The following is a 22,049-nucleotide window of genomic DNA, read 5'->3' on the forward strand; positions in this document are numbered from 1 at the left end:
TCAGATCTCAGCCTCCTGAGTAGCTAGGATTACAGGCATGAGCCACCGGTGCCATGCACATCATTTCTGTATCACTACTGGGGGATGCCAACGGGTTTGGTGCAGCCAAACCTGAACGTGGCTGAGTGTCAGCACCTGCCTGATCTTGTTCAGAGTGCTGTGATGGGCGGATGCACACACACACGCATGCACACATGTACATGCACACATACCCACATGTACACATGTCCGCACACACACTCCTCCAGCAGCAGCAGTGCTGGCTCCCGCGTGCCGTGGTGTCGGCCGTGCGGGGGTCACTGGTTGACCCCGTCTGCCCGAGGACGCCCCGTACCTCAGGTGGCCCAGGCTGTAGAAGCGCGCCTCGCCGTCAGAGGAGCGGAGCACCTGCAGAGTGAACGCGGGCTGCAGCTGCCGCAGCTCCAGCAGGACAATGGCCAGGTAGTGGATGAAGAGCAGCGTGTCCACCAGGGAGACTGCGTACTGCACAATGCCCTGGTAGCTCCGGTCACGCGGGTCCAGGATGCGGACCCCAAAGAACAGCCAGTAGGAGACCACGCACAGGAAGACTAGGACCAGGAGCAGGGCGCGGAAGACGAAGAGCCGGGGCACGGTGGCTCGTGGCCGGCGGAAGAACAGTGCCCAGGTGCCCACAAGCAGGATGAGGAGCTTGAAGGCCATGGAGATGAAGAGCCCCTCACAGATGGGGCCGCAGGGCTCCAGCTCTGCCCTCCACAGCGCGGGCGGCAGCAGAAGGAAGGCTACAGGCGTGAGGAAGACCAGCAGGCCTAGAAGGGCGGCCAGGGCCAGGCTGAGGTGGCGCCGGCAGTCCAGCCCCACGCTGTCCTCCAGGTCCTTGCCGATGCGGGCGATGTCCTCCTGGGAGATGCTGTGTTCCGAGGTACCTGTGATGGCCGTGGTGGTCTCACCCCAGTTGTCATCCTGCAGGGAGGGAGGACGGTGAGGAGGGCCCTGAGCAGGCCACCTGGTCTTTAGAAAGACTGAACCTAGGAGGTTTTCGCTGGGATCCCAAGATGCATTCCATCTTTGCCTCTTCAAACACGAAGGCAACACTCAGCCTTCGCGTCTCACTGACCATCACCCCCTGTGGCAAACAACCCCACTGCTGGATGAGCTCAGGAGAGCCCGCCTGTAGTACCGCCCCCTCGCACCCCCCACCTCGGAGCGACCCTCCCAGGTGTATAGTGGGACAGCTCCAAGCTGTGGACGTGGAGGACACTGCCAGGCAGAGCGGAGAGGGGGGAAAGAACTTGGGTTCCTGTCCACGTCCACGCTCGCCCACGAGCGCCAGGTCCAACCCTCCACGCCGCCTTCGACACCCCCCTCATAAGCAGCTCCGCTCCGTGGGATTGCCCACTCAGCGAGCAGAGCAGATGCTGGAATCTATCCCTCAGAACAGCTCAAAATTTCTTTCCAAACCTATGCTTTCAAGACAAACTAAACACCAAGGGTATGGAAATAATGCGGTTTTATTCTCTTGCTCTTTTCTTTTTGGTGCCGGTACTAGGGCTTGAACTCAGGGCCTGGATGCTGTCTCTGAGCTTTGTAACTCAAGTTCAGCGTTCTACCACTTTGAGCCACGCCTCTACTTCCAGCTGCTTTTGATCAACTGTATATAAGAGTCTCACGGACTCTGCTGCCCAGGCTGGCTTCTAACACTGATCCTCGGATCTCAGCCTCCTGAGTGGTTGGGATTATAAGCATGAGCACCAATGATGCCTGGCATCTCTTTTTTTCAACTTTTGAGTAGTTGGAACAATGAGGGCATTCATTAAACAAGGTTCAGCTGCTAAGACTTCAAACAGTTTTGCTGTTTCCATGTGAATGGGGACTCTCAGCACAACAAAGCGCGGAGGCACTGCAAACTCACATGAGCCCAAAGAGAGTTTGGACCCCAGGGATTTGTGTATCAGAGTGAACTTAGAAGAAAAGAGTCAGAGGCGGCTGCCGACTGGGGAAAAGGCCATCAACTATGGAAAATCAAGTTCCACAGCCAAGTCAGCAAGACAGGTCTCTCATAACTGAAAAACCTCAAATCTGGTAATTTTACCCACATTATCTATGAAAATGTAGGCTGTAGTAAAGGGACAACATGTGGAAAAGTTCTCAGCAGATAAATACCCAGACCTTCGTCTTGAAAAGTATCACAGGGGCTGGGAAGGTGGCTCAGTGGTAGAGTGCTTGCCTTGCATGCATGAGGCCCTGGGTTCGATTCCTCAGCACCACATAAGCAGAAAAAAAAAGCCAGAAGTGGCACTGTGGCTCAAGTGGTAGAGTGCTTGCCTTGAGCTGAAGAGCTGAGGGAGACTGCCCAGGCCAAGTTCAGGCCCCACGACTGGACCCAAAAGAAAAAGAAAAAAAAGTATCACATACCATAAGAGAAATTACTTGAGATAGCCAGGTGCCAATGGCTCACGCCATAGCTGTAATCCTAGCTACTCAGGAGGCTGAGATCTTGTAAGATCTTATCTCCAATCAACCACCAAAAATTCAGGAGTGGAGGCATGGCTGAAGTGGTAAAGCATCAGCTTTGAGTAAAAAAGCCAATTGAGAGTTCAAGGCCTTTAGTTCAAGCACCAGGATTGGCACATGTGTACGTGCACACGCGTGCACACACGTACACACACACACACACACACACACACACACACACACACACACACCACAGACAGCAGGCATCAGCCACCAGAGCTCTCAGACATGGCTAGGTGACATCTATGAGGAAACACAATCTCTGAAAAACTCTCCTGACAGTTTCACAGAAATTTAAATATGCACTGATGGCCGAGAAATTCAGCTCCCAGGTTTTGCCCCAAACTAATGAAAGCACATGTACACGTAACATTGGTCCCAGAGCTTCTAGAACCATTTCACTCACAGCTACCAACATGGGAAAAGGCAAGCCAGCCACCACCATGATGGGAACCAAACTGGGGTAAATTCCCTTCAACATCCCTCAGCAAAAATGTTAAAAAATGAACTCCTGAAACACACAGGAACACAGATAAAGGCCAAAGTCCTGCTGAATGGGGAAAAAGAAATCACAGGATTCTAGTTATGGCGAGTTCTGACACAGAGGCAGAAAAGGCAGCATGCCAAGTGCCCTGTAGCAGTGCAGAGGAGCGATGGAATGAGCAGGAAGACCCCGAGAACTTTCTGGAGTTTAGGTTACATGGTGTGTTCATCCGTTAAAACTCCAGGCGCCAGTGGCTCATGCCTGTCATCCTAGCTACTCAGGAGGCTGAGATCTGAGAATCACGGTTCAAAGCCAGCTCGGGCAGGAAAGTCCGTGAGATTCTTATCTCCAATAAACCAGCAGAAAACAGGAAGTGACGCTGTGGCTCAAGTGGTAGAGCATTTGCCTTGAGCTGAAGAGCTGAGGGACAGTGCCCAGCCCCAGACCAACCAAAAAACTCCAAAAAAAACCTCCTAACATGTATACTTAAGATCTGTTGTATTTCTTGTAGATTTAGGTCATTTTTTAAAAGAAGGGAAAAAACCCCACATCAGTACATTAGCAAGAGCTGCAAATTCAATGATGCACAACTTGTTAATGTAAGGTGAGGTTACAAATGACAAAAAATAATAATAATTTACTTGTAACAGGCTTCCTAGAGACTCTGTTGGTGCCCAGCCTGCTAGTCAGGAGATAGTCAACGCTAGAGTGACTCACAGGCTCTCACGGTCTGTGCTTACCACAGCGCTGTTTGTTGCTCTCCCCCCCCCCCCCCCCCCCCACCAGTACCGGGGCTTTAACTCTGGGTCTCTCCATCTCACTTGGCTTTTTTGCTCAAGGCAAAAAATGTAGTTAAGAGGCTCATGGACTTTCCTGCTCAGGCTGGCTTCTTATTGAGATCCTCAGATCTCAGCCTCCTAAGTAGCTAGTGTTACAGGGTCAGTCTCCCATGCCTGGTTCCATCATTCTGTTTCCTGCCAAAGAGTTGCTCACTAAATCCGTTGTCCATTTGAAGAAATTATACATACCTCTTGTTTAAAAAAAAAAAGTATGTGTAGAAAGCTCAAGCTCCTTCAGCATAAAAAGGATCTGAGCTCTAATCCAGTCCTTAGACTTCCTTTTTTCTCCTTTTTTGCCAGTCCTGGAGCTTGAACTTGGGTCTTGGGTGCTATCCTTGGGCTTCTTTGGCTCAAGGCTAGTGTTCAACCACTTGAACCACAGCACCACTTCTGGCTTTTTCTGTGTATGTGGTGTTGAGGAATGAAACTCAGGGCTTCACACATGCTAGGAACCACTCTACCACTGAGCCACCTTCCCAGCCCAGTCCTTAGACTTTCAGTGAAGAAACTGGAAGTCTCCAAAGGCTATGCCTGCCCTGTGTAACACAGCTACCAGAACATAGACCTCTTGATACCCCTTCGGTGAGAACCCAATGTAGCAAGAGATGCTTTCCTGGAGAGTCACCAGCACCCCTGACCTGTTTATGAGGGATCTGAGGCACTGAAGGGTTAGTCCATCCCATGACTGACCCCTCTGTCCTCCATCTATCCTTCCTCCATCATCCACCCATCTGTCCTCCTTCCTCCATCCATCCATCTACCTCTCATCCATCCATCCATCCATCCATCTACCCCTCATCCATCCATCCATCCATCCTCCATCATCAACCCTCCATCTATCCTCCCTCCATCATCCATTTGTCCTTCCTGGATCATCCATCCATCCCTCATCCATCCATCCATCCATCCATCCTCCATCAATCCATCCATCTATCCTCCATCCCTCATCCATCCATCCATCCTCCATCCCTCAACCATCCATCCATCCATCTATCCCTCATCTATCCATCCATCCTCCATCCATCCCTCCCTCCCTCCCTCTCCATCCATCCATCTACCCCTCATCTATCCATCCATCCTCCATCCATCCCTCCCTCCCTCCCTCCCTCTCCATCCATCCATCTATCCCTCACCTATCCATCCATCTACCCCTCATCTATCTATCCATCCTCCATCCATCCATCTCTCATCCATCCATCCTCCATCTATCCTTCTACCCCCTCATCCATCCATCCATCTACCCCTCACCCATCCATCTACCTCTCATCCATCCATCCTCCATCCACCCAAATACCTCATCCATCCATCCATCCATCCTCCATCTATCCCTCATCCATCCATCCATCCATCCTCCATCTATCCCTCATCCATCCATCCATCCATCCATCCTCCATCTATCCCTCATCCATCCATCCATCCATCCTCCATCTATCCCTCATCCATCCATCCATCCATCCACCCCTCATCCATCTATCCATCCATCCTCCATCTATCCTCCCTCCATCATCCACTTGTTCTTCCTCCATCATCTATCCATCTATCCATCCCCCATCCATTCCTCATCCATCCATCCATTCTCCATCTATCCCTCACCCATCCATCCATCCTCCATCTATCCTTCTACCCCTCATCCATCCTCCATCATCTATCCATTCATCCTCAATCCTCCATCCATCCATCCCTCATCCATCCATCCATTCTCCATCTATCCCTCACCCATCCATCCATCCTCCATCTATCCTTCTACCCCTCATCCATCCTCCATCATCTATCCATTCATCCTCAATCCTCCATCCATCCATCCCTCATCCATCCATCCATCCTTCATCCATTCTCCATCCATCCATCTATCTGTCATCCATCCATCCATCCATCCATCCTCCATCCATTCATCTACCCTCATCCATCAATCTATCCTCCATCATCATCCATTCATCTATCCATCCTCCATCTATCCTCCCTCCATTATCAATCTGTCCTTCCTCCATCCATCCATCCGTCAATCAATCCATCTATCTACCCATTATCCATCCACCCACCCACCCACTCTTCTAGAGCTAAAGCAAACAGTAAAACAGAGCACTCTAGTGCTCTGAGGCACTGTGTTCTGTCTGCCTTTGTGGTCTGTGCCCACCTGTGTGCTGTAACACACTGATAGTGGCTTATCTGTCTCCCTGTATGTTCACGCTGCACAGGCACGCTTTGTTCTGGGGGCAAGGCTGGGCATGTGTGCGGTTCAGGAGAATGCTAGGATATGTAAACATGCCTCTCAGTACAGCACAGATGTTTATTTAAATCGAGGGAGCTGCCAGACAATTGGGACCCGGAGAAGAACTTGCGTAATATTTAAAAAAAAAAAAAAACAAAACTGCCAACATTTTCAAATTGGGTCATTATACCTAAAATTCTACCACCCAATTTTTCTTTTTTGGTGCCAGTACTGGGGTTTGAACTCAGGGCCTGGGTGCTGTCTTTTAACTTTTTTGCTCAAGACTAGTACTTTACCACTTGAGCTAAGCCCCACTTTCAGCTTCTTGCTGGTTAACTAGAGATAAGAGTGTCACAGACTTTCCTGCTGGAGATGGCCCGGAACCTCTATCCCCATATCTCAGTTTCCTGAGTAACTTAGATTACAGATGTGAGCCACCATGCCGGGCTAACTTCTCTCTCCTTCCTGATACTCCCCACGCCTTCTGGAAAGGGAGTTTCTCTCCTTCTTCTTTAAGAGTGTCCTTTTAGGATTGGGTCTCCAGAGACCAGGGACCAGTCACCAGGTTGCAACTTTCCCTTCCTTGCTCTGCTTTCAAATGACTCAAAGCAATCCTACTTCCAAGGAGCCGAAGCTCCCAGATGACACCCAGGCTGTCCTTAGACCCATGAGCAACCACAGGGGCACAGATACGCTAACTGACGTGCCAGGAACATAAAGCTTAAAAACCCAAGAAAGCCTATCACGACAAGATGGAGGAAACCATCAGCAGAGCGGATGCCTGCCCCTGGTGGTGTGCCCACAGTCCATCTCCGTCCTCACCTGCACTTCCTCGGTCTGCGTAGAGTCGTTTGCCAACAGGGACTCTCCAGGCGGCGCTTGAATGGTGACGGATTTTTCCGACCCTCTACCATCTTTATTTCTGTGTGATTTGTGTCTCTCTCTAGTTCTTTCTCTGAAAGAAAACAATGTCTGTCATATTATGCTACGTTAATGAATTCTCTGGTTTACCAAAAAGTATTGCTAATTTTTGTTTGGAATCTGGGAAACCTCTGCACACAGCAGGGCTATTCATCTCCAACCCTGCAGCCGGCTGTCTTCATTCTCTCATTAGCACTTTCTTTCCACTTTCCCCGACCTGTCCTTCCTCCTCCTCCTCTACAGGAGAGATCACGTTTTTTTTTCTGAGTTTAAAATGGAAACTTTAGACTTTCTATATCTAGGGTATATCACTAGCTCACCTAAATTAATTTTCTACTGAATTTTTTTTATTGGGTCAACACTGCATAATATGTCCTTTGGTCTAGCCAAAAAAAAAAAAAATCTGGGACACTCTGTCACCCTACACTTTTGGACAAGAAAAGAAAAAGGAAATTCTAAACCAGGAGGGAGAATCATTTTCATTCTCAAGAGTTCAAAATGAAAAGCCATTCCTCTAGGTCCTGGCTGAACTTGGAGGCTCCCACAGAAACAAAGCAAGCGGGGACAAATGACACAGGGGTGTGAGGAGTGTGTGTGTATCTGTACTCCAGGTGAACTCTCTGGGTGGTCTGTGGGAAACAAGGGCCACCCATCCTGGAGGCCCAGCCCACGCGGGCTCATATACAGTCCAGACAAGAGGACCCTATGGGAAGACCCAGCTCCCCAATCCCCAGTAGCCAGTGGCAAACCCTTGAGCCCTAGGAAAGCAGCAGAGGCCAGAGGCCCTGAGTTCCCTGGGCCCCAGCCTGCACGGGCCAGGCTAGCTTCGTGACATCAACCACACTGCCTTCCTTCAACCCAGGGCCTCCACAGAGACAAAGGGCACCATGCTTTATAAACAGTCATATCTCCTGCTGACTCACATCCTAGCTACTCAGGAGGCTGAGATCTGAGGAGTGTGGCTCAGAGCTACCTAGGCAGACAAATCCAAGAGACCAGCAAATGGCCAGAAGTGGAGGTGTGGCTCAAGTCGTAGAACACCAACTTTGAGCAGAAAATACTAGAGAAGAGCATCCAGACCCTGAGTTCAAGTTCCAGTACTAGCATGCATGTTCGCACGTGCACACACTTACACAAGCATGCACGCATACGCACTATAAGTAGAGCCATCAGTACTGTGGACCCCAGATTTCCACACGTATCTCCCATCCACCTGCTGCTGAGCAGGTATCTGCCTGGCACCAGCCCTGACAGACACTGGATGGTCCCCCGGAGAGCCAAGGCCCCCCTGGGTGCCGTGAGGCACTCAGTGACCAGCAATCCCTTCCACATGCTGAGAAACAGATGTGCTCTGCTCAAGTCTGGTGTTTGTTCTAACCCAGCAACTGAACAGAGCTGTGACTTACAACTGGACAGAACTGTGACTTACAACGCCCACCATACCTTCCCTTTCCCCAATTTTTGGTACACTTACCAAGTACTAAGTACCGTACTATTATTCAGTACCTGATCAGTACTTAGCACTTTACCAGTACTTAATATGAGAGTTTTACTAGCTTCATTCGTTCCTCACAGTGGCCATAGGAGGCCAGTCTTATTGTCCCCACTTTCCAGATGAGGAAACTGAGGCGCAGAGGTTGTGTGACTTCCCAAGCTGTGCTAAGTGGCAAGAGAGGCTCTGAATTCAAGTCTGTTGCCACTGGTGCATCTGCTCAGTCTCTTTGAAGACTTCGGGGGTTTAGGTGGACCCCAGGGCCTTAAGTACGTTGGGCAAATGCTCAGCTCCCACCCACCCCTCCCCCACGAGAGACTTTACAGAGTACATTTCCTATCCCACTTCGCACCTGTGGAACTGCTAGAGCCAGCACAGGCCACAGGCTCGGCTGCCAAGCCTCCTGCTGGCTCCGTCTTCACGGCAAGTTAGACCTGATTGTCCAGATGAAGGCCCCATGGCCGCCAGACAGCCCCTCTCTTACCTCGCTCATTTCCATTTCCCCCAGGTGTCCTGATCCACAGCCAGGCCACCGTCCTGCCCACTCACCCCGCCATTCCCCAGCACCAGCATACATTCCACCGGAAGTCAAAGTCCTTTCCCAGTGTTGCCTCCAGGACAGAGGCGGTTGGAGCCGCCTGCCCCACCACCCAGCCAGGCTCCCGAAGGGCCCACAACCACCCAGATGTTCCACAACTGTCCTGCAGGACACCTCAAGGAGGCAGACCACAACCTTGCATCTGACAACCCGAGAAGGCTTTTGTAACCCCAGAACCCACAACCCCTGAGTGGGTGCTTCTGGTGCCTGGCTAGACTTGCAGGCGCAAGGAGCAGACTGAGGTGGAGAGAGTCCCCACAAGCACCTATCAGGGGACACTGGGAGTCCCGTCTCCCCTAAGCTCCATGCAGGGGTCCGGGAAATGATCCCGAGACCCCACACCACAGCAGCACGTGGCGAAGGGTTGAGTGCACCCTTCCCGGGGGCCTGCCCACCTGCCCTGTGCAACACAGGCTCGGTCCTAAGAGCACTGGTGTCTGCATGGCCCCCAAAGCACTACCATGCACAGTGCTTTGGGATAAAGGGTGAACTGCAGCATGCAGGAGCTTTCTGCACAGTGAGGGAAATGTGTCGGCCATGGAAGCACACGCGCACACACACACACACACACACACACACACACACACACACACACACACACACACACACACACACACACCATCCAGTACCCACCCAGTGCCTTTCAGGTTCCAGGGCTGTTAAGTTAGTGTGGCCGCCATGCCCCTTCCCGTGGCTTGAGATCTTGTAACCTCAAGGGACAGCTCAAGCCACGAAGTTCCTCTACGAGGGATCCCCCAAAAGACAACCTGTCTGAGAGCATGGAAGTGAACCCCGGTAATGAACCAGGTGTGACAAACACAGGCAGGCTCGTGGTTTTACAGCCCTGCCTAAATGGTCAGGGCAGCCTGCGTGCCTTGGTGGGGAGCTGTGTCAGCGCGAGGAGCTTTCCATGGATGTTCTCCGAGTCAGTCGCCACACACCACCCGGCCCTCACTGCACAGAGGCCTCGCTTCCCCCAAGCGGGCGCTGAATGGATCCCAAGAGCTGGACTTCCAGCCTGGGCCTGAGCAGTCAGGGTTTCTGGGAGACCATTTATCCTGGCTCTATGTTATCTGTTTCTATTTAGGGAGAGCTGGCCTCACCCGTTAGCCCTCCCTGCCCTTCTCTGCCTCCCACCCGCTGCCTGTCCTCTCTGCTGACAGGGCTGGCGGGGCTGGCTTCCTCCTGGGACCCCATGGGCAGGCGGGCTGCACAGGGCAGCCCTGCCCCTCCTCAATGCTCTGGGCACACGGGCACTCAACTCCTTTCCAAAGGGAGTCCCCAAAGCGGACATGGCCACCTTCTACCTTAGCTGCAGGAGACCACAGGCCTCTGCTTCTTATCTGTAGAAGGTGATTACCACATCCCACTGCTCTGTGTGTGTGTGTGTGTGTGTGTGTGTGTGTGTGTGACACACACACACTAGGACTGGGGGATTTGAACTCAGGGCCTGTGTGTTGTCCCAGTGCTGTCTCTTAGCTTTTTCATTTAAAGCTAACACTTTACCACTTGAACCACACCTCCATTACTGGCTTTTTGCTGGCTAGAGATAAGAATCTCATGGATTTGGGACTGGGAATGTGGCCTAGTGGGAGTGCTTGCCTAGCATGCACAAAGCCCCGGGTTTGATTCCTCAGCACCACATACAAAGAAAAGGCTGGAAGTGCACTGTAGCTCAAGTGGTCCTTGAGCAAAAAAAATAAAAATAAAAAATAAAAGCATTAGGGACAGTGCTCAGGCCCTGAGTTCAAGCTCCAGATCTGGCAAAAAAAAAAAAAATCTTTCTGAGCTGGCTTCAAACTGCGATCCTCAGATCTCAGCCTCTTGAGTAGCTGGGATTACAGGTGTGAGCCACTGTGCCCAGTGCAGTGGGGATCTTTGAACATGAGGCTGCAAGGCCATCATGAGCAGGAGCAGAGCCAGAGTCTGGTGGCCTCCTCATGCTGGTTAGAACCTCATGAAATCCTCTTAACAAAACCCTGCAGAGAGGGGCGTGGCCTCCGCCACCTGTGTCACCATCTCCTGTCACTCTGCAGGTGGGTTCCACAAGGAGGAGGGGGCAGACGTCCAAACCAGGTCAGCTTATCCAAACCAGGCCTGCTCACTAAAAGACAGGCTGGCCAGCCAGGCTTGTCCGGGCTGGGTTGGGGGACAATGCCTGCTGGGCCTGTGAGTCCATGAAACGCAGTGCTTCATTCCTGGGGTTCTGACTTGCAATGGCTTTCCTAGCGCAGCTCTGGGAGGCATGGACGAGTATGGGAACTGCTTAGAACATGAGGACCACCTCTCATGAGACTCGTTTAAAGGCAACTGGGAGAAACAAGGGCGTTGGGAGCTATGAAATGGAAATGGGGTGTACTTGCTCTCAAAGCTTCAGCTGCACCGCCGCACCTCCTCCTCGTGCAGGACATCAGGGCTCGGCCTTTCAAGCAGCCAACCCACAGTCCCCCAGAGACTTGCACCCCTCTCTGCGTACGTACCCCTGTCGGTGAGACTTTTTGGAGTGGCTGGAGTAGTAGGAGTACCCAGAGTAGGTGGACTCCGTATCCATAGCAACGGAGGGCCAGGTGCGTCTTCCTCAGGTAGTGACCTATGGCCCCCACAAGTGTCAGAGGCCTTGGGGAGCCAGGGAAGCCGCGTGGGAGCAAACCCTAAGAAAGGGGGAGAAAGGCGAGAGGTCAGCCTCAAGTCCTCACACGCTGAGGGGTCACAAAGGAGCTGCCCACCACTCCATGCTAACTCAAGGCCATGCTGGGCATCTGGCAAACTGGATGGGGGCTGAGCACCAAACCCCATCTCAACAGCAGGAATGCGGGGGAGGCAGTGGGGCAGACTGGCATCGGCCCTCCAGGCACAGCTCCCAGAGAAACCATGTGTAAGGTGTAAGGGATGTGGTGAGCCTGCCCAAAAGTCAATTCAAAAGTTCTTAGTCTTGTTAATTCCAGAGTCCAAACTCCCAGGAACTAACCGTTTGAGAACTTCAAGAAAAAAAAAAAAAAGAAGTTGTAAGGTCCGCTCCTGGATGACGAGCAGACTCCACCCTCCTCGCAGCAAAATCTTCAACCAGTACCTGCGTTACCTAGGCAACTGGGACACCTGGAAGAGGTCACATCTGCATCCGCTGAGGTCACATCTGAATTTGATGTGGCCACACCTTTCTCTGCCCATACCCTACATAAGGCCTAGCCCAGGCCCAGATCCCTCTCTCTGTTCTTTTCTACCTCTCTCTCTGTTCTTTTCTACCTCTCTCTCTGTTCTTTTCTAGCTCTTAGCTTTTCCTTCTCTTCTCTTCCCAGCTCCCTTCTCTTTTTTCTAGCTCTCTCTCTGCTCGCTCTGCTCTCTGCTCTTTTCTAGCTCTCTCTGCTCTTTCTCTGCTCTCTCTCTGTTCTTTCTCTGGTCTCTCTCTACAATTTTCTAGCTCTTTCTCAGCTCTTTCCTTCTCTTCTCTTTCCCAGCTCCCTTCTCTTTTCTAGCTCTCTCTCTCTGCTCTTTTCTAGCTTTTTCCTCTCTCTTTCCCAGCTCTCTCTCTTTCCCAGGCCTTTTGCCAGCCGTGTGGTGCCAACCTTGCCTGGTCCCAGCAGGTCTACTGAATAAACCTACCCCTTACCTGAATACCACGTGCGTGCTGCGTTCTTACTCGGCTATCTCTTTTTAAAAACCTAACAGAAGTGTTGCCTCATTGCCTATAATAACAAAAACATGGAAATAATATAAATTCCTACCCCCTCCACCAAGGAAGAGATAAGGAAAACACACCTCAAGAAATCAACTACTTATATAAAATGATGGTGTAAGGAAAAGAGATTTTCATGGATTCAGAAGGTTGAAAGCAGGACTCAGGCACAGATACAGGCAGCAGGGAGAGCAGGAGGAATGGGCAGAGCGAGCACCGGCAGCCCAGATGCCGGGTCCTTTCTCACACTTTGCTGAGACGATGCTTTGCAATAAAAAGACACTGAAGCCGGGCACGGGGCTCCAGTTTACAACCCCAGCTATTCTGGAGGCTGAGATCTGAGGATCCCGTGATTGTGGTAGAAAACAGATCACAAGTTTCTATTTCCCAGCCCCCACTTTCCAGTCTTTCCTTGAAGCCCCCAGGAAGCTGAGAAAACAAAAGACTTGCAGGTGTCAGCCCCGCCCCTCTCAGGAGGCCAGCCCCAGCAACTGTCTTCAAAGAGAAGAGCAGCAGGTGAGGTGACCACAGCCGCCCCCCACCCCTTGGCCTATTCTGTTACCGCCTTCATGAGGAAGGGGCACGCTTGTTATTTAACTGTCTCTGCCAGGAGAGCATGTGGGGTGCCTGGGCGCCAGATCCCACCCATCGGTCTTCACCTGGGATGAGCCACTGGTCTCTGGAGCCACAGCGTGACTGCCAGTAAACTGGGGGTAAATTCATGAGCCACAGGCTTCCATCCCCCGCTCCATGCACCTCCTGGCTCCGAGGTCAAAGGGCTTAGCGTCTTTGAAGCCCCATTTGAGTGTCAGGATGGCAGGGACAGCACACGCCCACCGGGCCCTCAGAAAGTCAATGCAGGTGCCCACATCTGTAATCCTTGTGACTGAGGCTGCGATCTGAGGATTGAGTTCAAAGCCAGCTGGGGTAGGAAAGTCTGTGAGGCTCTTTTCCAGTTAACTCACAAAAAGCTGGAAATGGAGGCATAGCTCAAGTAGTGGAAAAGCCAAGGGATGGCACAAGGTCTGGAGTTCAAGCCCCCGTCACCCACGCCCACAGCAAAGTGGGCCATTCTTGTTCCTGGCGGAGAGAAAAGCCTGGAAAGCAGCGGCCGACAGCGCAGGCCTGCCTGCCAGCTCAGCCCGCCGTCTAGGCAGGGCACGGCACGCGAGTCTGGGCCACAGGTCCTGCTCTCGCAGCTGTCACTACAGCAGCGCTACTTAACCTTGGAGCCCATTATAAGGAGGGGCTCAAAATATACTCGAGATGCAACAGGCACGGGGGGGGGGGGGGAGCCTCTGTCTCTCCAGCTGAGGCCTTGGGGGCTGAGGACTGAGGTCTTGGGGCTGAGGTCTGGGGTTGGGGGGGGGGGCTGAGCCCCACACGGCTGGAGGACTCACACCACCCTCCTGTCTCCCAATACTCTCATCAGCATTTTCAATGAGCTTCTAGCACTTTCCAGTCTTGCTTCCCTTCTGCTCCAGGCTTGGCTGCTTTTCCTTGGCTTTACCCCTGGCAGACAACCAGCTTCAGGCCAGGCAGCAGAGCTCCCTGCAGCCTGCGTGCTCTGGCTCCTTCCCCAGAAATCCAGCTCGCCTTTTAACATCCAAACGAAGGCTGCAAGCCAGCCACGGTAGCTCACACCTGTCATCCTAGCTACTCACCTGTCATCCTAGCTACTTGGGAGGCTGACATCTGAGGATGACGGTTTAAAGCCAGCACAGGTAGGAAAGTCCATGTGACTCATCTCCAGTGAGCCACCAGAAAACTGAAAGTGGAACTGTGGCTCAAGAGGAAGAACACCAACCTTGAGCAGAAAAGTCCAAGCAAGAGCACAAGGCCCAGAGTTCAAGCCCCAAACCACACCACACTAACGGTCATGGCGCCAGATGGGGGCAGAGGCACAGGGCACTTCTATCTGGGAGCAGTGTCTCACATTCTGGAATGCCCAGGCCAACGTGCCAGGGAGAAAGCTCTTTATCACCCTTACGAAAAACACAGCGGAGGTGCGGGGGCAGACACAAGCCCCCTGCGGCCAGGTTCTCACACACGAAACACACCTGAGTCCCACACAGAAGACAAACAGTGACTGGAAAACCATGGCGGAAATGATAGGCTGTGATAATGACAGTGGTCCACACACGTTAGCCTTCAAGAAAAGGAAGCTATAAAAACATCAACAGCTCTGCCTAAAGTCATTAAGTAATTAAGGGGCCAGGCTGGGAAGGAAGAAAATGAGGGGGGGGGGGTAGACAGACACAGCCCCTGCTCGGTATATACATACCAGCTGCATTACTCGGCTAACTTCACTTTTTTTTTTTTTTATAACCATACAGAATTGGGACAGGTTTGCTCTGCTTGTTTTTAATTCTATCTTGAAGCTAACATTTTTCTTTTTGCATTTTGGCACAAATATTTTCACAGCGCAATTCAGGAAACCAAGGTCCACACAGCATTAAGTGCTATGGTCAGGGCTTGAACTTTGAGAGCTGAGATTCAGAACCTGGGTTCTTCCCTGGGGAGAGTTTCTAGCAATGTGGCAATGACCAGAATGGTGTATTTACACCGCACGAGAGCAGGCAACGTGCGTCGATTGTTCCAAACCACAAAGGGAACTGAACATAGGACGGACACTGCAGCTTGAACTCTTACAAGGTCAGTTTTGAACTGACAAGCACTAGGGCACTGGAAGAAAAAAAAATTGAGCCCAAGGAGCCTAGACAACCCAAAAGGGGACCCCCATCTCCTACAGTGAAACTCCTATGTGACAAGGCAGGGTGGCTCACAAGCTGTGTCCCCAAAGCACTTAGCCAGGCACTGTGGCCCATGCCTGTCATCCTGGAGTTCAAGCTCCAATACCAGCACAAAGAGAGAAGAAAGGGAGGGAGAAGGAGAGAGAGATGGGGGTGGGAGAGAGGGGGGGGTTTCTTTTTGGGAAGAAGACTTACATTTCCTACATGGTTTCATACTGTCTCACTCCATACCTAGGACACTGAAAACTTATTCTTCGAGTGGGTTTTGTTCTGTGCCACTATTAGGGCTGACACTCAAGACCTGGGCACCCTTCTTTAGCTTTTTCATTCATTCAGGGCTGGTGCTCTACCTCTTGAGCCATTGCTCTACATCAGGCTTTTGGGTGGCTCATTGAAGATAGGAGTCTCCGATTTTCCTGCCTGGGCTGGCTCTGAACCAATCTCGGGCTCCTACGTAAGTGGAATTACAGGCCTGAGCCACAGGTGCCCAACCAGACACGACAGTTCTTACCACCCAGCTTCCAAGTTGAGCTGGACAGGGGTGCCCAGCTAACCTTATACAAGCAGACTGTGCCTGGCAGAGGCAAACTCTGAGCTGGAGGTATGGCTCAGTGGTAAAAGTGCCCACTAAGGAGAAGGCCCTGAGTTCAAAATCCAGTACCACCACCAAGAAAAGAGAAACAGCTGACGCCCGTGGGAACCACACTGGGTGTCCTGAGCCGGCAGGAGGGGCCTGGCGTGTAGGAAGGTTGGCTCCCACAGCCACAACATGCCGGCTTTAGAAACAGTGATTAGTGGTTATGTTCGGTGGCTAATGACGACCCTCAGACTCTGCCGCTGGGCAGCAGCTGATGACTTGGCCTGGACACGGCCTGGGGGTGAGGTGACACAGGATGGGGAGGGCAGGGCGACACGGGGTGGGGGTGACACGGCGTGGGGGCGACACGGGTGTGGGGCGGGGTACACGGGTAGAGTACACAGCGTGGGATGAGGTACACGGGGATGGGGCGGGATACTCGCGTGGGGCGGGGTACGTGGGCGTGGTACTCGGTGTGGGTGGGGTACTCGGCGTGGGCGGGGTACGCGGGCATGGCCCGGGTCTGTCTGTCGGCCACGCGCGTGAGTCTTAGAACCTGCCAAGAGCAGGGGCCTTCAGGTCTCGGCGCGCGCCTCGCGGGCCCAGCACCCGGTCATCCGGCTCGGGGCTCCGGGCATCGGGCTCGGGCTCCGGGCATCGGGATCGGGCTCCGGGCATCGGGCTCAGGCGCCGTCCGCCCTCTGAAGCCTCCACCCACGTGTTAGAATTGTCTCAAGTTTCCCGGGGCAAGAAGGTGGGGGCCGGGGTTCTGTGGGCGAAGGCCGGTCGGGCCCCGGACGGGGCGTGGCGGGGCGGAGCGGGGCGGGGCGGGGGACGGGGCGGGGCGGGCACCCTGGGCGGGGCGGGGCGGGGCGGGCACCCGGGGCGGGGCGGGGCGGGGCAGCCCCCGGGCGGGGCGGGGGACGGAGGGGGGAACGGGGCGGGGCGGGCACCCCGGGCGGGGCGGGGCGGGGCAGCCCGGGCGGGGCGGGCCGGGCACCCCGGGCGGGGCGGGGGACGGAGGGGGGAACGGGGCGGGGCGGGCACCCCGGGCGGGGCGGGCACCCCGGGCGGGGCGGGCACCCCGGGCGGGGCGGGCACCCCGGGCGGGGCGGGCCCCTGGCTGCGGCGGCGTCGCCGTCGCCGTCCGGCGTTTTTGAAAGTAAACTCCCACCCGCCTGTTGCGCTCCCCGAAGCGCGGCCGAGACGACGACGCGCGTGGGTCCCGGGCCGCCCCGCCCGCGCCGCGCCGGGGAGCGGGACCTCCGCCGGCCGCGCCCCGAGGGCCGCCGCGGAGCCGGGCGCCGGGCCGGCCGGGAACCCCGGGCGCGGGGCGGGCGGGCGGGTGGGCTGGGCGGCGGGGCCCCGGCGCCCCGCAGGCACGGGAGGAGCGGGCTCGGGGGAGCGGGCGGGCGCGGCCGCGTCCGGAGTGGACCCGCGTGGGCCCGGCGGAGGGGTCCCCACGGCGGGGTCCCCGGGCCCGAGGGGTCCCCACGGCGGGGTCTCCGGGCGGGGGTCCGCCCCGGCCGCCTCCGCGACCCGCCTCCCGCGGACTTACCTTCCGGCCAGCCGGCCAGGCTTGGCGGCCCCGCGGCCCCGGCTCCGCGGCCTGCAGCTGGGTGCAGTGGACGCCGACCCGCCGCCGCAGCGCTGGCTTTCCGCTTCCTGTCCCGGCGCCGCCCCGCGGCCCCGGCCCAGCCCAACGAGCCCGGCGCGGCCGCGAGCCAAGAGCTGCGAGCGCTGCGGCCCGGGGCGGCCGGCCCACCTGCGGCGGGGGCGGGCCCGTGGGCGGGGCCTGGGGGACATGGGCGGGGCCTGACCCGTGGGTGGGGCCTGCGGGGGGCGGGACCTGCCTGCAAGGAGAGTTGTGTGGGCGTGACCAGAGTGGGCGCTGTGGGCGGGGCCTCTGTGGGCGTGGCTGCGGAACGGGAGCTCTTTGGAGGAGTCGGGTCTGTGGGCCGGGCCTTCGTGGGAGGGGACCTGCAGGGCGGGTGCTCCATGGGTGTGGCGGCGGGGCGGGGCCAGCGAGGTCCCAGGACCTGCCCCTTGCTAGTCCCTCCAGGACTTGCCCTGGCAAACTCGCATCACGGGTGTGTGGCGCTAGGGCTGACACTCCGTCCAGCTCTCAACATGCTCGCACCTGCACACTCACGCACAGACGTGAATACATACACACAAGTTTTTGCACAAAATCCGTGTTCACACTTCCAGTGGCACACACTTGAACTCAAGACATGAAGCTGTGGCTTGAGCCGTAGAGACCTGGCCTTGAGCAGGAAAGTCGAACAAGCGCTCAAGTCCCAGTGCTGGCACACATACAAATGTCCATCCCTGGGTGTAGTCAAAGCGGCTTCGTAAAGAATCACCCCAAACTGAGCCATTCAAATAGGTGATAGCTGAGCTGACCCCGTCTGCTGGACAGTCCCCACAGGCTGGGGGTCGGGGGGACAGTCCCCGCAGGCTGGGGGATGAGGGGACAGTGTCCGCAGGCTGGAGGACAGGGCATGCTTCCCAAGAAAGATTGAAGACAATGAGACTCAGACCTGGCTGGGGGGAGAAGGGGGGAGGGACGGCATGCTGATCCCAGGGCTTGAACTCAGGGTCTAGGTGCTGCCCCTGAGCTTTTTAGCTCAAAGCTGGTGCTCTACCACTTGAACCGCGGTGCTACTTCTGGCTTTTGGTGGGGCAGTTGGAGATCAGAGTCTCACAGCCTCAGAGAGCTGCCTACAGTCCTCTCTTCTAGGGCAGTGCTGCTCCAGCCTGGCCTGGTCTTTTGTGCCTGGTGAGGGCAGCCTTGGCCTGTAAGCCCGCACAGGGTTAAGGCTGTGTGGATCTGCCTCCTTACCGGGGGTCCCCCTGACTATCCCTAGCTCCTTTCCATGGATGTCTGGTTGGCACTGAAGTCTTAAGTGTTCCCTTCTTAGGTTTGCTTTTCACACACGTTTATTTGATTTTTTTCTACCTAACATAATATATGAATTGCTGTCGCCAGTGTCTCACACCTATAATCCCAGCTACTCAGGAGATTTAAGGATTGAAATGTGAAGCCAGCCTGGGCAAGAAAGTCTGTGAGACTCTTACCTCCAATTTAGCACCCCAAACCCCCAAAAGTGGGTCAAGTGGTAGAGCACCAACCTTGAGTGAAAAAGGTAAGAAAGAGTGCTCATGTGGGTATGCATGCAGGAGGCAGATCTCCAAGGCCACACAGCTAGAGGCTTCTGGCAGAGAGAACCGAGGAGCTCGTTCTTGGAGTAGGGCAGCTCAGTAAGGCAGGAAATTGAACAAATGGCTCTCGGTTCCATAGGAGGATTCCAGAGAGCTGGAGCCTTAGCTGCCCACGGCAACGCACCCTCGCCCAGATCCCTCTTCCTTCCTTCCCCAGTCCTCCCCTGGGCAGCTTCAGGTCGCTTGTTAGAATAAAGCTGGCATTTGCAAGCCCATCCTCAGGTTCGCCTTCGATGATGATGTGATTGACACAATGGTGCCCTCTGCTGGAGGTACAATGAAGTTCCGTTTCTTTAACTGTGTGTGTGTGTGTGTGTGTGTGTGTGTGTGTGTGTGTGTGTGTGTGTGTGTGTGTGTGCGCTTCGGCACACACGTGATTTTGGGGTCATATTTTGTCTCCCTCCCGTGCTGTCCCTCCATGAGAGGTGGTAACGCTGGTTCCTCAGGTGGCACCATCCTCCTGACCTCCCTGCCTCCACCTTGTCTGTAGAGGTGGTTCTATCTTCTGACTTATTCCCGAGTCAGTATTGAAGTAATAGTTAGGGATTGCCACTTTACTGAGGTAAATGTGCTTACACATTTGAGAACTTTGCTGTCGTTTTTTTTCTTTATTAGCAATTTAGTTATTTGGGTCTTTTTTTTTTTATCTATTATAGGCTTTTCTGAAGTTAATCTCATGTTTAAGAAACCGTTGTTGGGTCGATATTTTTGTTGTTCATTAACTCCTTTTAGCTTTATTGTTACCATTACCATTATCATTATTATTGCTATTATTATTATTTGACAATGTTGGTTTGCACTCAGGGCCTCACACATATACAGCTGGTGCTCTCCTACTTGAGCCATGTCTTCTGCCTGGCTTTTTGCTGGTTATTTTGGAGATAGAATCTTGTGGACTTTTCTCTCTGAGCTAATTGTTGACTGAGATCTTCTGGATTTCAGTCTCTGAGTAGCTAAGACTGCAGGTGAGAGTCACTGACATCCAGCTTAACTTTATCATTGCTTTCTGGTATTTTCTTGGGGTTTGTTGTACTGTTCCTTCTGTGGCTTCCAATTGCCTTGCTAACACATTAATCTTCAGCCTTTCCTCTTTTCTGAAATAGATAACTGAAGCACAGAGTTTCTTCGTGATGTTTTTTTGAATGAAGTATATATATATATATATATATATATATATATATATATATATATCATTCCTGACTTGTAAGCTGTCAGCCCTGCTCCTTTCAGTGAGCAGAGCCAGCATTGCTCGTCAGGTTAACTTGACTCCCAGGGTCCCAAGGATGGAGGAAATGGTGAGGCCAGCATTCCGCAGTGCCCATGGCCAAGGCCTAACTGCCGAGTGGCCCTCCCTCCAAGGCTCCTGGGATTCTGGATGTTAGAATCTCCCCCGGAAGCTGCCAGGAGCCACAGCACCGCTGTCACCCATGAGAGAGAGAGGAGCGGGAGCAGGAATGTTTTCTCCAGTTGCAGTTCCTCTCCCATTTTGCATTACTCACAATCACACAGGCCAGGAGCTAGGGCTCACACCTGTCATCCTAGCCACTTAGGAGACTGAGAGCCAGAGGACTGCAGCTCCAAAATCAACCTGGGGAGAAAAATTCACGATTCCTCCTCTAAAATAACCAGTAGAAAGCCAGAAGCCAAAAGTGGAGCTGTGGCTCAAGTGGGAGAGCGCCAGCCTTGAGCTAAAAAGCACAGGGTCAGCGCCAGGCCCTGAGCTCAAGCCTCAGGACCTGCGTGAATACACGTGCATGTGTGCATGTACACACACACACAATCACACCTACACCTCCATTTCCAGAGTGTGTCACTGTGCCCCCTTGTGGCTATTCAGGGACACATTCTCCCAAGAAGCCCAAAGCTCTGAGCAGCTGGGGAGGAAGAGAGGAAGAAGGTGGTGGAGGCTGAGAAGGCCTGTGTTTCCCCAACATAACTGACTTGGACTTCACAGGGTCGACATTTGGACCCATTCGTTAGACCCAGTAAGAAGTTCATGGGTAAAAATTCAGATGCACTGATGTGTGTGTGCATGTGTGTGTGTGTGTGTGTGTGCACATGCATGTTGGTAACTGGGGCTTGAACTTGGGGCCTCACACTCACTTGGTTTTGTCACCTGAGCCACACCTCCACCCCTTGTCCTTCAGAGAGGGTCGAGCTTTTGCCCAGGCTGCTCTTGGTCCTCAGTTCTCCTGCCTCCCCCTCCGGAGGCAGCTAGGGTTACAGCTGTGTGCCATACCAGGCTTGTTTTCAGTAGGGCCCCTCGTTCTTGTCTGATGATTCCAGACCTCGGTCTTTTTTGGATGAAGTCTGTTTTCCCAGCATCCAGTGCATGGTGTGGGCAGATCCCCAGCTTCGGATGGAAGGTGTGGAGACAACATGGTGACCCCACCCGCACCCCCACCAGCGCCTCTGCCCACGCCTTGTTCTCTCTCACCAGCGCCTCTGCCCACGCCTTGTTCTGTCTCAGCAGAGGCCAGGGCTGCGCTCCAGGGAGGGAAGGTTTCCGTGGGGACAACAATGGATCCAGGGCCTGGCTGCTGGTCCTGAGGGAGGCCTGGTTACAGACCCGCCCACCTCCTCCTCATTTCCAGTGTTGTCTCGCTTCTTTTCCCTCCTTCTAGCCTCTTGGTCTCCTCCCCTGACTGTGGCTCCACTTCCGGGAGCAGCAGGGCTGACTGGTGAGCTTGGGTCAGGAGACGAACCAGTCCTGAGCACTGCAGGCTTCTGTGGTACCTGGGCCTGTGGTACTGACCACCAGACCACGGCCAGTCCAGGATGACAT

At 54.1% G+C, this 22,049-nt stretch overlaps 1 protein-coding gene across 2 annotated transcripts in view; it reads right to left on the reverse strand.

The window, feature by feature from the left end:
- Positions 1-17,719, reverse strand: part of Vangl1 (VANGL planar cell polarity protein 1) — a 31,085-nt gene extending 13,366 nt beyond the window's left edge. The window contains exons 1-4 of one of the 2 annotated variants that reach the window (XM_042692303.1): positions 17,598-17,719; positions 11,517-11,687; positions 6,848-6,980; positions 335-942 (exon numbers count right to left, since the gene is read on the reverse strand). In XM_042692303.1, coding sequence (XP_042548237.1) covers positions 335-942; positions 6,848-6,980; positions 11,517-11,587 — 812 coding nt within the window. In that variant the 5' untranslated portion in view covers positions 11,588-11,687; positions 17,598-17,719. Of the gene's footprint in view, positions 1-334; positions 943-6,847; positions 6,981-11,516; positions 11,688-12,643; positions 12,674-17,597 lie in introns of those variants that run through there. The other variant, XM_042692304.1, reaches the window with a different exon arrangement.
- Between the last annotated feature and the right edge of the window lie 4,330 nt (positions 17,720-22,049).

Source organism: Dipodomys spectabilis, unplaced genomic scaffold (assembly GCF_019054845.1).
Source record: "Dipodomys spectabilis isolate Male_0828 unplaced genomic scaffold, ASM1905484v1 ptg000148l, whole genome shotgun sequence".
NCBI lineage: Eukaryota > Metazoa > Chordata > Mammalia > Rodentia > Heteromyidae > Dipodomys > Dipodomys spectabilis.